Below are 17,864 nucleotides of genomic sequence, written 5' to 3'. Positions count from 1 at the left end.
TAAAAATAAAAGGAGAAAGAAGGTAATTTATAACACACACAGCAAAAACTGTAATTTCTGTCCATTATGAATTTTATTTAGCATAAAAAAAATACATTACCATATCCACCCCCACCCCCTTCACTGTGCAATTACAGTTAAACATTTACTGTGAAAGAAATAGAGGGTATTATACGTATGGTGGTTTGGCTGTTAATTGTGCTATATTCTCTTAAGTGTTATACTTTAGTGACACAAATCATTCTGCACAATAACAGCCAAGCAGTCTATTCTTTTTAAAAATTAACAGTGAGTTGGCAATTTTATTTTTCTTTTCTATGGAGACACTGTTTCTCAGAATATATTTAATTTAAATAAGAACATGGTACAAAAATACCAACCTGTGGTCTTCATTAGTGGCAATTAGGCTGGACACATTTCGCAGTATTCCGCCACCACTCTCTATGATGGCTAGAGTATTTGTCTGACTTCTGTAGGTTAATGTGCCAACCAGGAAAGCCAGTGCCCCATCTACAGAACATATGTCAGCTTTGTTCTCTGTGCAGTGTGCAGATAGGTTCCACAAGGCACTTAGTACGCTCTTCAGGGTGGACTCCTATCAATTCAAAGAAAAAAATAACAACTTTTCTTTAATGATATATCGCAATCATAGCTTTAAAACCGAAGGCAATAAATTAATCACTGTCAATGACCCACAGCATTGTAAAATGCAACAGACACCACTCCTCCAAATGACAAAAACACACTGATTCAACAGAACATTCAGCCAAACTTGTGAATACTGCAAAAGACTAGAATAAGAAATATTGTACATGGAAGTTATTTATCAGGAAATCTTGGCATTTAATTTAGCAATAGCAATCACATCTTCTCTTACACATCTGTAACAATTACTAAACAGTTTTCTTCACACTTGCAAAAGCCCTCAACTATTCTATTTGAGAGTATTAATGATTCTAAGAGATGAAAACACACAATGCAGGCATAAATTGTGACCACCGTGTACACAGCCAGCTTTTACCTTTTTTACTTCCAGTGCACATTCTGTTAATGCTTTCACGCTCCCAACTTCACGCAGCGTCTTTTTGCTGTTTACATCTGCTCTCCAGGATAAATTTCTAAGCACACTTGCAATGACCTGCAGCACAACACAGCAGACATCTTTAACATTATTCCGGATTGCCTGAGTATCTGTTACACCTACACTGACGATTTTAATATATATTTTTTTTAATTGGAAAAAACAACTTTATTGAGAGGAAATGCACATATTACAATAATTTTGGATAAATATGTCAGATATCGTAATTAGAAACACATTTGTCATGTTCCCGTTGATCCAAATAATTCAGACAGGGAAAACAACATATCTATGGTAAAAATGTATTTTCGGTTCCTGGGAACCAGGACATAACCCACCATAAATATGGGAGATTGAAGCTATTGTCCAACAGTACATCTCTGGGGTGTGATATAGTCAGCATATGGGTATGTTTTAATTAGGTACAGGTCTCCCCATCTCCCAACCACCTATCTCACACTCTGGAGTAGAGCTGCACGATTCTGGCCAAAATGAGAATCACAATTTTTTTGCTTAGAATAAAAAGATCACGATTCTCGCGACGTAAAATCTTTCACATTATACAAAAAAAAAAAAAAAAAAAAAAAGGGCCAACTTTACTGGTGTTTTTAAAAAAAATTCATTAAAGCAATTAAAAATAAAAAATTGCATTTGAAAGACCGCTGCGCAATTTCAGTGTGACATAAACCACCATTTTATTCTCCAGGGTGTCTATATAAGTATATATATATTGTTTGGGGTTCTAAGTAATTTTCTAGCAAAAAAAAAAATTATTTTAACTTGAAACCAACACGTGTCAGAAAAAGGTTTATTGTTTAAGTGGTTACAATTTTTTCACTTACACCGAAGTCTATGCCATTGATAAATTGTTACAATGTTTATACTTAAGTTCAACTGATAAAGAAAGATTTGATTCTTGGCAGACTGCCTGTTTTTTTCCTTCCTTTATTTTGAAAGCTGTGGCTTCAGAAGAGCGAATTCTTTGCATAGAAAGAATCGGGAAACACTTTAGTCAAGATCGCGATAACGATTCTTGACGATCAATCGTGCAGCTCTACTCTGGAGTATTTAAGTAGACACCCTCTATGGGTATAGATCAGTTTCTAAAATGGAAGAGTATCATTGACATCTTTTTCCAGTTCTGAATTGTGGGGGGTAATGGCTCCAACCAAGACCGGGCCACGACCTAGTCTCATACATAAATGTGGGTAGAAATTTGTCTACCTCTGCATCTAGTAATAAGCTCAGCAGACATAATTTCAAGGACCACAGGAGACCCCATTTTATTATGTAGAAAGTGGACAACTTGAAGCCAGTACGTGTGCATATTGGGGCAGTTCCATATCAGATGATAGCATGTACTGGGTTTGAGGTACGCAGGGGGCATGATGGAATGCATGTAGGTTGAAAATGGGTTTAGGAGATGCTGTTTTAACACCCTCAAGAATTTCTTCCCAGTCTGAGTCACTAATGGCCCCAACATCCTGCTCCCATGCAGTTTTAGCCCTCTGGGTCACTGCCAGGCCCGGACTGGGACAAAAAAATAGGGCCGGGCATTTTGGAATGAGTAGCCCATGACATCTTGACCAGACCCTTCCCCACTCTTCATCCTGACGGATCCCCAGGGAGAGGGGAGGGGAAAACCCGGCAAAGGTGTGGGGGGCGAGGGGGACAGGGAAAGAGCGGGGGGGGGGGGACAGAGAGCACAGGGAGGAACCTTGAGAACATGGGGTGTGGCGAGAGCACAGGGGGGCTGGAGAGCACTGTGGGGGGGGGACGGAGAGCATGGGGGGGCAGAGAACACAGGGAGGAAGAGGAAAAGGAGAGCACAAGGGGGCTGGAGAGCATGGGGGGGCTGGAGAGCACAAGGGGGCTGGAGAGCACAGGGGGGGGGCTGGAGAGCACAGGGGGGGGGCTGGAGAGCACAGGGGGGGGCTGGAGAGCACAGGGGGGGGCTGGAGAGCACAGGGGGGGGCTGGAGAGCACAGGGGGGGGGCTGGAGGGCACCAGAGGGCACAGGGGGGCAGCAGAGGGCACAGGGGGGCAGCAGAGGGCACAGGGGGGCAGCAGAGGGCATGGGAGGAGGTGGAGAGCACAGGGGGTAGGCGGAGATCAATGGGGGGCTGGAGAGCACTGGGGGAGAGGCGTAGGGCACGGGGGGCTGGAGAGCACTGGGGGGGAGGCAGAGGGCACGGGAGGAGGTGGAGAGCACAGGGGGTAGGCGGAGATCAATGGGGGGCTGGATAGCACTGGGGGAGAAGTGGAGAGCACATCGGGCAGCGGAGAGCATGGGGAAGGTGGAGAGCACATGGAGAGAGGCAGTGGGCAGGTGGAGAGCACATGGAGAGAGGCAGTGGGCAGGTGGAGAGCACCGTGGGGGGGGGTAGAGAGCACCGTGGGGGGGGGTAGAGAGCACCGTGGGGGGGGTAGAGAGCACCGTGGGGGGGGGGTAGAGAGCACCGTGGGGGGGGGGGTAGAGAGCACCGTGGGGGGGGGTAGAGAGCACCGTGGGGGGGGGTAGAGAGCACCGTGGGGGGGGTAGAGAGCACCGTGGGGGGGGTAGAGAGCACCGTGGGGGGGGTAGAGAGCACCGTGGGGGGGGGTAGAGAGCACCGTGGGGGGGGGTAGAGAGCACCGTGGGGGGGGGTAGAGAGCACCGTGGGGGGGGGGGTAGAGAGCACCGTGGGGGGGGGTAGAGAGCACCGTGGGGGGGGGGGTAGAGAGCACCGTGGGGGGGGGGGGTAGAGAGCACCGTGGGGGGGGGGTGGAGAGCACCGTGGGGGGGGGGTGGAGAGCACCGTGGGGGTGGAGGGTGGAGAGCACCGTGGGGGTGGAGGGTGGAGAGCACCGTGGGGGTGGAGGGTGGAGAGCACCGTGGGGGTGGAGGGTGGAGAGCACCGTGGGGGTGGAGGGTGGAGAGCACCGTGGGGGGGGTGGAGAGCACCGTGGGGGGGGGTGGAGAGCACCGTGTGGGGGGGTGCAGAGCACCGTGGGGGGGTGCAGAGCACCGTGGGGGGGGTGGAGAGCAACGCGGGGGGTGGAGAGCACCGTGGGGGGGTGGAGAGCACCGTGGGGGGGGTGGAGAGCACCGTGGGGGGGGTGGAGAGCACCGTGGGGGGGGGTGGAGAGCACCGTGGGGGGGGTGGAGAGCACCGTGGGGGGGGTGGAGAGCACCGTGGGGGGGGGTGGAGAGCACGGTGGGGGGGGTGGAGAGCACGGTGGGGGGGGTGGAGAGCACCGTGGGGGGGTGGAGAGCACCGTGGGGGGGGTGGAGAGCACCGTGGGGGGGGGGGTGGAGAGCACCGTGGGGGGGGGGGGGGTGGAGAGCACCGTGGGGGGGGGGTGGAGAGCACCGTGGGGGGGGGGGTGGAGAGCACCGTGGGGGGGGGGGGGGTGGAGAGCACCGTGGGGGGGGTAGAGAGCACCGTGGGGGGGGTAGAGAGCACCGTGGGGGGGTAGAGAGCACCGTGGGGGGGGGTAGAGAGCACCGTGGGGGGGGGGTAGAGAGCACCGTGGGGGGGGGTAGAGAGCACCGTGGGGGGGGGTAGAGAGCACCGTGGGGGGGGGGTAGAGAGCACCGTGGGGGGGGGGTAGAGAGCACCGTGGGGGGGGGGTGGAGAGCACCGTGGGGGGGGGTGGAGAGCACCGTGGGGGTGGAGGGTGGAGAGCACCGTGGGGGTGGAGGGTGGAGAGCACCGTGGGGGTGGAGGGTGGAGAGCACCGTGGGGGTGGAGGGTGGAGAGCACCGTGGGGGTGGAGGGTGGAGAGCACCGTGGGGGGGGTGGAGAGCACCGTGGGGGGGGGGTGGAGAGCACCGTGTGGGGGGGTGCAGAGCACCGTGGGGGGGTGCAGAGCACCGTGGGGGGGGTGGAGAGCAACGCGGGGGGTGGAGAGCACCGTGGGGGGGTGGAGAGCACCGTGGGGGGGGTGGAGAGCACCGTGGGGGGGGGTGGAGAGCACCGTGGGGGGGGTGGAGAGCACCGTGGGGGGGGTGGAGAGCACCGTGGGGGGGGTGGAGAGCACGGTGGGGGGGGGTGGAGAGCACGGTGGGGGGGGTGGAGAGCATGGTGGGGGGGGTGGAGAGCACCGTGGGGGGGTGGAGAGCACCGTGGGGGGGTGGAGAGCACCGTGGGGGGGGGTGGAGAGCACCGTGGGGGGGGGGGGGGTGGAGAGCACCGTGGGGGGGGGGGTGGAGAGCACCGTGGGGGGGGGGGTGGAGAGCACCGTGGGGGGGGGGAGAGCACCGTGGGGGGGGGGAGAGCACCGTGGGGGGGGTGGAGAGCACGGTGGGGGGGGTGGAGAGCACGGTGGGGGGGGTGGAGAGCACGGTGGGGGGGGTGGAGAGCACGGTGGGGGGGGTGGAGAGCACCGTGGGGGGGGTGGAGAGCACCGTGGGGGGGGTGGAGAGCACCGTGGGGGGGGTGGAGAGCACCGTGGGGGGGGTAGAGAGCACCGTGGGGGGGTAGAGAGCACCGTGGGGGGGTAGAGAGCACCGTGGGGGTGGGTAGAGAGCACCGTGGGGGTGGGTAGAGAGCACTGTGGGGGGCGGTAGAGAGCACTGTGGGGGGCGGTAGAGAGCACTGTGGGGGGCGGTAGAGAGCACTGTGGGGGGCGGTAGAGAGCACTGTGGGGGGCGGTAGAGAGCACTGTGGGGGGGGGTAGAGAGCACTGTGGGGGGGGGGGGGTAGAGAGCACTGTGGGGCAGCAGAGATGAGCAGGACAGGAGGAGCAGTGGGTTGGCTGCATATAGAATGATTCTCTCCATCTTCCTCCTGCAGTACCTGAAAGCCTGCAAGAGGGAGAGGAGCAGAAGCAGGCATTCAGAGACTGCGGGAGGAAGATGGAGAGAATGATTCTTCTATATGCAGCCACCCCACTGCTCCTCCTATTCAGGTTACAGGGAGCCGCACTTACGTACTCTCTGATCCGGCTGCAACAGGCTCCTCTCCCTTCGTGGTCACGCCCCCCGGCACCAACGGCTGAACTATACTGGCGGCCGTGGAGAGGTGTCTCCTCTAGCTCCTCCCCCTTAAGGTTTTCGTCCCCCTGGTGCCGATGGCTGAGCCTGAGCTGAACTGACAGCCGGGCCGAGCAGCCTGCCTTGGCCCCACAAGCAAGGACATGCAGCCCCGGCCCACCGGGCAAATGCCCGGTTTGCCCTATGGCCAATCTGGGCCTGGTCACTGCCATTGTACTTGGAAGTCTAATAGTAAAGAGTAGAAATGAGCTTACTAGGCTCCGTGCCCAAAATAATATTCAGGACAGGGGGGCGTCTAGAATGACTGCAAGATTAGTAAACTGGGTCCGCAGTACATGGCAAAGCTGTAAGTATCTAAACCGTAGATGGCTTGGAAGGGAAAATTCGTCTTTAAGTAGTTCGTAGTCATGACTTGGTGTAGGTAGATCACACCATATAAGGCCCATATAGTAGGGTCCAGAATTATGCGCAATTCTGGCATGTGGCCGTTTAGCCATAATGGGGTGTGGGAGTGGAACTGACCAATGTTTTGTCTCTTTAAGGCGATTCCCCATACCCTTTGATGATGCATAAGCATTCCGTCATTGTACCGAGGGAATATTCGTTGTGTTTGTCCCCCTCGTAGAATGGCTTGAATAGGAGTATACGCTGGATACCCGGAACAGTCGAAGACCAGAGATCTATATCGCTGTTGTAGCTCAGTCATATTAAAATAATAAAAATGGGAGAGTTTAGAGGCTAGGTAGTAATCCTGTAAATCTGGAAGGGATGTTCCCCCCATGGACGAGGGGTTTTTAAGGATATGCCAGGCTAGCTTGTGTCTACTGTGTCCCCAGACAAATAGTTTAAAATCGATTCCATCTTCTTGAAAAGTTTCAGGGGGATATAGAAGGGGGCATGCCACACCATATATAGAATCTTAGGTAGGAGAATCATCTTTTGAATATATTTACATGCCCTATTATGCCCAATGGTAGTCTAGCCCATGCTTGTGTTTTAGCTTTGAACAAGGTGAATAGAGGTTCTATGTTAAGAGGAATATAATCCCTGAGACTCCTTGTAATTACCAATCGTAGATATTTAATTGTTGATACGCTAGCTGGGGTAATGGAGGATTTAGATCTTTTGAATGTAATTTCTGGAAAAGGTTTGATGTACTTATTGGTTTCATCATCGGCAGTGAGAAGATACCAGAATTTCTTATAGATCTTCCGTATCTTGTCATGTTGTCTATTGTATCTGGTCACCATCCTAGTTGACACAGCTGTTGCCTCATTTCTTGGTTTGTAAATCAATGCATTTCTAGCTTGCAATTTACCCTTGTTATAGGCTCTTCTTAAGCATGTCTTACTATAGCCTCTCAAACGTTCAAATGAAAGTATGACTGTATTTAATCGAGAAGCGAGGATTTTGGCCCGTATTTTTATGTAAACTTGTAACAGGGAAATGGGTAGTGGGGATCTTTACCTAGTTTGGGGAGAACTATAATTTGAGCTTCTTGCATTGAGGGTGGGAGTATCCCCTGGTCAAATATAGATTGGTACATGGCCTTTAGTTTGGGAATGAGTATTTCCGAAAAGGTGGTATAAAATTCAAGGGGTAAACCATCAAGACCTGGTGCTTTAGATTTGGTTAGCTGGGACAATGCCTCAGTGATGTCACTGGTAGTTATGGGTGCTTCCAGCATTTTGAGTGCTCAGGATTAAGATGGGGGAACTGTAGAGTGTGCAGGTAATCTTTGATGTCCTGTTGGGCATGAGTGCACTGTGACTTGTATAGGTTGCTATAAAAGCTTTTAAATTTGGCCGCGACTTGGGGGGTGGGGTGGGGGAATCAGTGATGGTATTGCCATCTGGATCGGCTAGGGAAACTACTGGCGGTTTATCATCCAAATGAGCCAAGTATGCCAGAAGTTTCCCTGACCTTACCCCATGCTCAAAGACCCGTTGTTTACAAAAGAACAGTCATTGCCTAGCCTTCTCTGTGTACAACTGTGTGACTGTACGGGCCTGTAGCTTAACCCTGTGAAGATTTTCAGGAGAGGGATGCGTATTGTATGCCTCTTCTAGTTCTTGCAATCTTTCAGATGACAACTGTATCATAAGCTTTAATGAATGTTTAAGTCTATTTATCCGTGTGGATAGGATCCTGTGTGCGTGCATTTTAAATGTGTCCCACACCATGTCATACGTAGATAAGTCCTGGTTGTCTTCAAAGAAAAACGAAATCACTAGCAATAGTATTGTGTTCAGGCAGTACAGGCAATAGGGTTTGAGTCTCCATACATAGGTGGGGGGCGACACTAGCAGGGAGGACGTCATCCAGCAGGGGGAGTGGTCAGATAGGGCTCTAGGACCAAACCCCAACCCTGTCAGATAGAGTAGAAGTGCTTTGGATACTAGTATAAAATCTATTCTAGACATTGTGTTGTGGCTGGTAGAACAAGTATACGCTCTAGTGGTAGGGTTTTGGTGTCTCCAAACATCTATCAGTGCAAATGCGGTCAGTGTGTGGCACAGACGAGTCTGCTGTGGTATGGTGGCATGTGTCCCAGCCTGCTCCAGCGTAGGGATCATGGTCATGTTAACCTCCCTGGTGGTTTACCCGAGTGTGGCTTGGGGTTAAATTTCAGTATTATTAGCGGTAACTCCGAACCAGACTCAGGATTGCACTGCAGGATCCTGAGACGGTATACTTACCTTGTCCCCAGGATCCTGCGATTTCCCCCCGCTGTGTCCGTGGGCTCCGTCCTCTGCCTGATGCCACTGTGTGCCGGGCTCTATTCCCTGCGAGTGTCGTGACGCATGGGGGCGGAGCACAACGGCAAATTAAAAAAAATTAAAAATCATAATACATACAGTACAGTGTAATCTTACAGATTACATTACTGTATGAAATTATTTCACATCCCTTTTGTCCCCAGTGCTTTGTCCAATGCCCTGCATGCAGTTTTATATGATATATACTGTTCTTTCTGCCTGGAAACTGGAGATTGTCCATAGGAACCAAAAAGTGTCCCTTTACGTCAAAAGTGGTTTTAGACCAGCTAGAAAACAGCGATAGTAAATTAGAACACTTGCAGAATTGAGCGATAGTGAATCATGGGGAAATTAATTTTATTATTATTATATTATTCTTTTTTATAATCATTTATATTTATTATATTATAATTTATGATTTTGTTTTTCAAACTATCATACCTGGTATATCTACTAGACTCTTGTTTGGACAGATTTAAGTGTGTTATTGCTAAGAATTACAGGCCTACAACATAGAACGCCAAATTTCTATGCAAAATAATTGTACCGCTTTGAGATGCAAAAATCTGACAATCATACCGACAGGGAGGTTAAAATCTCTCATCCACACAGCTGAGACAGTCGGGCTCTGAGCCATGAAGGCTAAGCCCTCCGTGACCACTTCTGTGTTGTATGGGGAGGGACATAGCAAGCCAATATCAACAGAGTCGTCCCCCCTATTATAGCATGGAGGAACACATACCTGCCCTGCTGTTCCAACAGTAAGGAAATCAATTCAAATGGAGTAGACTTAGCAATGAGGATAGAGACCCCCTAGACAAATTTTTATGTAAGTGCCATGATAAGCCCATCCTATCCAAGGACGCTTTAGGGCAGCCTGCAGGTGACCTGTAACATGGGTCTCCACCAGGACCCTAACGTCAGCTCTCGGATTTTAGGAATGCGAGGGCTGCAGTATGATTTTGTTATGCACCCCCCACACATTCCACATCAGAAATTTAACAGAGGTCATGGAATCTGTGGACTAACATTGACAAAGCGGACCAGAAGGGCAGTACCAGGGTTCCAGATAGGTGCCAATACGTGTGCGCATGTAATCAAGCAAAACATAATGTACCAATAGAAGTCCTGACGTGCAATCCAATAATAAAACTTGAGATGAATAATACAAATCAACCCATAGCTTTGTCGTACTGATCAAGCATTTCCAAACCCACCCAGCTCCTCACCTCCCCAAGCTGGTGAGAGCATATAATTTCCATAAACCAACAGATGAACGGTCATCCAGCAGGCAAAGCTGTCTGGAGGCACATGGCTTATAATGTCTGTACTCAAGGGAACAGTAGTAAAAATCATTACTATGGGGGCAACTTTTCACTGCACAGTGCGTGGTAAAGTAGTGGAGGGAGGTCAGACCCACCTAGAGTTCCTTCCGTGGGGACCACTTGCATTTAATCATAGTGATAATGTAGACTATGCCTGTCATCAGGGTCATCTCTGGACAAAGCAAGTAGTAAAGGGTTGGAACAGGAGCAGGCATGATTAATATCTGGAAGGGTGCTCTCAGAAAGGGGTTCGAGTCAATGGTATATCTAGGTGGAGTCTTATCCCCCCCTTTATGGGCGAGTTGTAATTGGGTAAGTCACAGGCTCCAAAAGAAGGAAAAAAAAAACAAGGTGGGGGCGGGAGAGACACCCTTCAGATGGACATAGTTGTCGTACTGACTGGGGTACCAGGTCTTTAAAGAACTGTGCACGGCCATCCTCTTCCACCCTCAGCCTGGCAGGGGAAAAGCATGGCGTACTTGAGGTGGAGGGTGCGCATGCGGCATTTGACATCTTGAAACTGGGATCTCCTTCTCTGTTGCCTCTCTGGTAGGCCGCAGAATTCTATCTCTACATCAAAAATTGAGAAATTTGGCTATAACTGTACGAGGTGCTCCTTGTTGTGGGGCTCTTGCCTGTACGCGGTGCGCCCGTTCTACTGCAAACATAAAGGAGAAGGCTTCCCTGCTATAGTCCTTAATGAGGAGATTCTCCAAATATCCCGCCGGATCAATACCTTCTGCTCTCTTGGGGAGCCCTATGAACTGGAGATTACAGCGGCGAAGGCGGTTCTCCATGTCGACTTGGTGTGAGTGCAGTTGCTGTATTTGCCTCTGCATTTCTTCCGTAGTATGCCGCAATGGGTGCAGGATATCCTCTGCTGTTCCTATATGGATTTCAGTCTATGTAAGTATGTCTTTTAGTTTGGAGAGATCCTGGCGAAGAAGAGAGGTCGATTTTGACCTCACCGATCTTTGCCGTGAGAGCGACCTGCAGTGCAGCGATAGCCTCCAGCACCTTGGCAGTAGTGGCCGTGTGGTTTTCTGTGTCAGAGCAAGTGTCTGCGCCATCTTCGGTCTGCTGGTCCTCGTCTTGCCGGCGATATTTTGCTAGCTGATTTGCCGTCTCGGTGTTCCTTTTAGGTGGAAACATGTCCCTACCGAATCCAGGGACTACGAGGAAGCTATGCAGATAAGTTTAACCTCAGTTTTAGCGAGCAGGATAGTATAAAGGATGATCAGCAAGCGGAGCTCTCACAATCCACAACCTATTCCCATCGCTCTCCAGGCCACGCGCCGACGATTTTAACAATGACAAATGCTCATTGCTAATAATTTTGTTTAAAATGAAAAACAAAAATCATAATACCTCTTCCACTGTTTCATTTAATATAAACTTTTTTTTGGTCTTTATTGTGGCAATAATAAGCACACGTAATTACACATTAGGGGCAACTTGGCTAACAGATCTGGCCCTAAGTCAACAGTTAGAATATGAAATAGAGCATGTTTCACCTCAGGAGATATGGTTCAAAAGAGCAGTAATAGACAAAAAAAAAAAAATGGTAAGAAACCAGGTTAGCGAACTTGCTGAGAAGCAGGATGACCAGGGATGTCATAAAAAGAAAAAAAAAAAAAAAAAACACCACATTTAAAATACTGGACATTAATATGCACTAGGGAAGTTACCTGTTGAAGATCTTCACTTTCTGATTTTAATTGGGCTACAAGGGCTCGCATACAGCTTTTCATTGAACACAGGGTGGCCTGGAAGATCAAAAGAGAAAAAAAACATTTTATTTTACTCCACCCACTGACCAATCCTGGTCCACTTAGCACTAAGAAATCTATCCACTCTTAGAAGCCTATGGCCACACTGATGCGCTTTGACCCTTAGGTCACATAATTCTTTGGCAGACAAGCCTGTAGTAGTGAAACTGAAGGAGTCTCTCCGCCCTGCTAAATGTATGTGGTTGGGAGCTAGATAACAATTGCTCCAGCCAGAGGATTCCCAAACAGAAATAATTCAGAACATTTTCTTTAAACAGAAGACTTTGAAGATGTGGAGGTCTACAGAAGAACCATGTATTGCAGGTTTATCCACTACCGGACCAGCGACATACCCGTACGTTGCTGGACTTTCAGTGGTTATACCGGGATGATGCCTGCAACTGCAGGCATCATCTCGGTACCACTTTTTAGAGCCAGCAGTGGGGCTCTCTTCTAAAAGCAATCCTAGCGGCTAACTAGCCACTGGAATGCTTTTGCAAGCAGCGGGAGGTGATGTTCCCCCACTTCTTTGGCTTTCTTGGGCTCTCCCGCCCCACCTACTGATCAGAGAGCCGAACAAAGCCCATATTGGTTTTGATTAGCTCTCGGCTATGGTAACCCGAAAGTGATGACCTGACATCACTTCCGGTTTACCTGGATGTCAACAACGCCATTTAAAAAAAAAAAAATCAAAAGCATTCGAAAACACTGATCTTGGTGTTTTAAATTCAGAGGAGGGGTCCATAAAGAGTACCGATCACATGCCTATTGTGGTCACAAGGATGTTTACATTCCTTTTGACAGAAATAGAAGTGATAAAAAAATGTAAAGCAACAGTGTCAAAAAAAAAGTTAAAGTGCACCGCCCCCCCCCCCCCCCCCAATCCATGCGAACACGCACGCTGGTCCCCACGCATGCAAACAGCGATTGTCTGACAAGTGAGATATCACTGCGAATGTCAGATCATGGGCAGTAATTCTTGCACCACACCTTGTTATAAATCTAAAGTGGTAACCTGTAAAGGCTTTTAAAGCATTGCCTATGGGTAGTAAAATTTACGTTATCACCTTTGCATGGTGGAACGCAATTTTAAAGCGTGACGTTTGGTATCCATTTACTCGGCGCAACCTCAACTTTTATATTGAATAAATAAATAAATAATCGGGTTATGTCTTGTTTTTTTCTGCATTAAGATAAAAAAAAAAATGTATTTTTTCAAGGGTACCTTGACGGGAAAAAAGGTTGCGAAACATTGCTCTAGATCAGGGATCTCCAAACTACGGCCCTCCAGCTGCTGCGGAACTACACATCCCATGAGGCATTGTAAAAGCCCCACATTCACAGACATGACTAAGCATGATGGGAATTGTAGTTCCTGAACAACTGGAGGGCCATAGTTTTGAGACCCCTGCTCTAGAGTGCAGAAATGAATCTCTGAAAATAAAAACTGAAATATGTGATCTTTAGTAATTACAATTTCTGAATATACATAATAATGTAGAAAAAAGTAGATACTACCTTGTTGGCTACATCTCCAAAAGTCAGGTTTGTTAATGCCATCCCAGCATATCGACGAAGTGTAATACTATAGTGGTCATTAATAAGTCCATACATTTCACAATCTACATGAAGTAGTTCTGCAATAGCCTGCAATCCCCCTGTTTGGAAACAAAAATAGTGATACATTCAGAAACCCTTTCTCATGCTTGGATGCCAAGTCTTGGAAGGTTGCACATTATCTTACCAAGTTCATTCATTGCATGCCTGTGTTCTTCATCAAATGAGAGTTTCATCAGTACGCAGACTGCTGGGCAAATCTGATGTTCCACAGGAGCAGGCACTGAAAAATGAAGGAAAAGTTTTCATGACTTCCTATAACAGTGCACATTAACTAGCATAAGGCTCTGCAAAGAACTCAGGATTTGGCCATCATGAACTGAATACCCTGAACTTGGGTTAGCAGAAATGTTTGCCAGTTCAGTTTTGCTCCAGAGCATACCCAAAACCTGAGAATCAGCAATTCCAGAAACTACTCCATAATTATATTTTATTCTATCTTTAAGGGAGTGGAAGACCATCATTTTAGCTTCATAGTTAGCTGTGCCACTTGAGGTACTGGAACTCTGGTGAGAAGTTTTTACCATTTCAATTCCCAAGATATGAAAACTCAGTGATAAACTTTCCAACTAGCATACAAAATTGTCAGGTCCATGACCCTTGAATATATTTTGCAAGACATCTTCGACTGAATTAAAAAAAATCAGGAAATTCATGACAATAAATCTTATGGAATAAATTAGCCTCAAACTGATGTTTAAAACTGCTGCCTTCTTAAAATAATCTCACCCAATTTACAAGCAGGTATGTAGAAAAAATAGGATTTTTATAACAGCTTACCTGTAAAATCCTTTTCTTTGAAGTACATCACGGGACACAGAGCCATAGTAGTTACTATGTGGGTTATAGGCCACCTTCAGGTGATGGACACTGGTACGCCCTAAATTAAAAAGTGCACTCCCTATATAACCCCTCCCACTGGTGGGAGCACCTCAGTTTTTTCGCCAGTGTCTAAGGTGTTGGTCACGAGGGAAGATGTCCTGTGCTGAGCTCCACTGGAGCAATCCTTGCTGGGCCTAGCCATGCAGGCCAGATCCATTCTTTTTGGCCGAAGTGAATGGTACCTGGGCCTCGTATATGAAAAAACAAGGTTTTGCCTGTAACGCTTCTCTTTTTAGAGAGCTGGACCCTGGGATCCAGTACTTTTTGGTAGTAAGGCCATAAAGTTTTACTGGCTGAGGTGCTACTACAGGTCCAGGATTGTGGGTTTCCTCAAGGATCCCAGCTCCTGAAGGTTTAAAGGAACCCACCGTGAAGGGTGAAGATTGGGTCTGTAATACCACAGAAAAGTTAAGTGGAGTTTTCTAAGAAATTTTTAAAAATTTTCTTATGAATGTTTCCTTTAAATCAGTAAATGTTGTCATGCCTATGTGTCACTACTGGGGACTGTATTGAGCACTTACGTCTCATGCTCTCAGTGCACTCCCTATATAACCCCTCCCACTGTTGGGAGCACCTCAGTTTTGTAGCAAAGCAATACACGTGTATACCAAGAAGGGAGGGACCTCTGTGTCCCATGATGTACTTCAAAGAAAAGGATTTTACAGGTAAGCTGTTATAAAAATCCTATTTTCTTATCGTACATCACGGGACACAGAGCCATGGTAGTTACTATGTGGGATGTCCCATAGCAATGCCAACTGAAGGGAGGGAGGCACAACAAAGTAGGGCACCATGAGACTAGAAGACTCATACTGCAACCTGCAGTACACTGTGCCCAAAGGCGATGTCCTCATGTCTTTTACATCTACTTGATAGAATCCAGTAAATGGACTGAAGACCAAGTTGCGGCCTTGCAGATTTAAGCCATGGAGGCTTGGTGATGCACTGCCCAAGAAGCACTAACAGCCCTGGTGGAGTGCACTTTAATGTGAAAAGGAGGAATTTTCCTCTTGAAACCATAAGTTTGAAAAATCACTTGACGAATCCATTTAGAAATAGTAGATTTCAACGCTGCCTGTCCTCTTTTAGGACCATCTGACAACACAAACAAAACATTTGTTTATGAACCTGAGCGGTCACTTTCAATAGACCTTGGCCGCTCTCACCACATCAAGAAAATGTAGTGACCTTTCTTCCACAGAAACAAAGTTCTGGAAAAAAAATTAAGGCAGAACAATATTCTGGTTTAAATGAAAACCCGATACTACCTTCGGTAAGAATTCAGGATGAGGCTGCAATACAGCCTCATCCTTATGAACAACCAATACGACTCCTTACAAGAAAGAGCAGCCAACACTGATTCTCTTCTTGCAGAATATATGGCAACCAAGAAAATTATTTTTCCCCCGTCAAGAGGACCAAGGGAATATCTCGTACTGGCTCCAAAAACGGCTGCTTCTATAAGCTGACAGGACTAAAATTAAGTCCCAAGGGTTCAGGGGTGACCAAACTGGAGGATTAATCAGCATTACCCACTGAAGTTACGAACCAGTGAGAGAGGGAAGCAAGTGGTTGACGAAAAGACCGATAAGGCCAACATCTGGCCATTGATAGTACTCAAGGCCAGCTTAATTTCTAATCCTATCTGTAGGAAATCAAGGATCCTACCTATGACATATTCCCTGAAGTGCCAACCTCTGGATTTACACCAGGAGACATATGCCTTCCAGATTCTTGACTCTGAAGGCCGGCTTCCTAGCATTTAACCAAAGTAGAACTACTGAGGCTAACTGCCCAAGTTTTTTCAGAATGTGGGTCTCAATAGCCAAACCACTAAATTTAGCGTTTGTAAGGTAGGATAGAATACTGGACCTCGAGAGAGAAGGTCTGGCCATAGTGGTAGGGTCCAAGGGTCCCCCACTGCCATCTTTACGATCTCGGCAAACCAAGATCTCCTGGTCCTTAGGACAGATGCTTCTTCCAAGAAGGTTGGCGTCTGTTACCACCTTCCAGGTAACTGGTAGAAACGGTTTCTCTTTTTGAAGATTCTTAGATATCAACCACCAATTGGGGCTCTGATGCACAATGGGGGATAAACGCATTGGGAAGCCCAGAGCTTGGGCCTTCTTGTTCCCAGTTGACAGGATACTGTTTTGCAGCAGTCTTAAATGAAAGCACGCATAAGGAACGGCCTCTAAAGAAGCCACCATCTTTCCCAACAAATTCATGCAAAGCCGAATAGAAGGATTCTTCTTTGACTTGAGTAACTTAATCAGTTCCCTTATGGAACTGATGCTTTCCTGGGGGAAAAAACGTCCTCTTCTGAGCTGTATCAAATAATCAGCCCCAAGTACTGCAATCTCCTTGATGGATTTAAGGAGGATTTCTCTAGGTTGAGAATCCAACCTAGGTATTCCAGGTAGCTAAATGCGGTTAACAAAGTTTGGATTAAATGGGCTACCGAATTGATCTATGAAGAGAAGATCTAAGTAGGCTAGTATTGTTATACCTTGAGCCCTTACCCTGGCAAAAGGAGGAGCCAGGATCTTTGTAAACACTTGAGGTGGAGTAGCTAGACCGAAAGGCAGAGCTACAAACTGAAAATGAAGATTTTCTACCTTGAAGCGTAAATTTCTGGTGAGCGGGAAAAAAACGGCACATGGAAAAAAACACCCTCGATGTCGATTGACGCCAGAAGTTCTGACATTGAACTCTGACATTGTTCCTGCCAGACCCTTGAAAACTGTAGAAGCCTTCCCCCCACTCGAGCGAGCAGGGGCACTCCTTTCATAAGGCTTTAGTATTTTGTTTTGTGGGTTACCTCCCCAGGTCCTCTTGACCCTGGGACTGACCCTGAGGTTTACCTCTAGAGTCCTGATGGTGGAGGCCGTCGTGACTGCCTGGAGGCAGATGCCCCTAGCACTGGAGAAGAAGCACATTTAAAAGAAAAATACTTAAACTATTTTTCATAGCGTCAACTGTAAAACAGAAGGCTTCTGATTTGCCGGCCAAACCCTGGGCCTGCTGATCAGAAATAACTTTGAGTACCTCTATAAACTGGTCCTTTAAGGACTGAGATACTCTGAACGTCAGCACAGGTTTCAATGACTGAACCTGCGAACGAAATATAGTTTCTTTTTCTTTTTAAAAAGGAACTCCAACTTCTTATCTGTTGGACCCTTTAGCATATGAGCATTGTCCACTGGACAAGTCAGGTTTTTGTTTACAGAGGATATAGCAGCGTTAACTGCTGGCCCACTTCCTCCATAGAATAAAGTATTAAGAACTTTTTCAGAGGAAAAAAACTATCAGGGTGCTCTCACCCAGAATACATAAGCTTTCTTAGCCATGAATGGATAGAAAAAGCATGAACAGATTGGGGGGGCTTTTAGTGAACCCAAGCAGAAGTGGGCTCATCGACTGACTGCGTTACTGGCAGTAAAAATGTGGAGC

The 17,864-nt window shown here is 47.9% G+C and overlaps 1 protein-coding gene across 5 annotated transcripts in view; it reads right to left on the bottom strand.

The window, feature by feature from the left end:
* The window catches only part of APC (APC regulator of WNT signaling pathway), a 215,289-nt gene that overhangs the window by 10,954 nt on the left and 186,471 nt on the right, over positions 1-17,864 (bottom strand). For all 5 annotated transcript variants that reach the window (XM_073624614.1, XM_073624616.1, XM_073624618.1 and 2 more), the window contains 5 exons: positions 13,657-13,752; positions 13,431-13,570; positions 11,832-11,909; positions 1,022-1,138; positions 381-595 (listed from right to left, as the gene is read on the bottom strand). In XM_073624614.1, the coding sequence (XP_073480715.1) occupies positions 381-595; positions 1,022-1,138; positions 11,832-11,909; positions 13,431-13,570; positions 13,657-13,752 (646 nt within the window). The remainder of the gene's footprint in view (positions 1-380; positions 596-1,021; positions 1,139-11,831; positions 11,910-13,430; positions 13,571-13,656; positions 13,753-17,864) is intronic.

Source organism: Aquarana catesbeiana, linkage group LG01 (genome assembly GCF_042186555.1).
Source record: "Aquarana catesbeiana isolate 2022-GZ linkage group LG01, ASM4218655v1, whole genome shotgun sequence".
Lineage (NCBI taxonomy): Eukaryota > Metazoa > Chordata > Amphibia > Anura > Ranidae > Aquarana > Aquarana catesbeiana.
The sequence above is the reverse complement of the archived record's forward strand: the minus strand, read 5'-3'. Positions and strand labels throughout refer to the sequence as shown.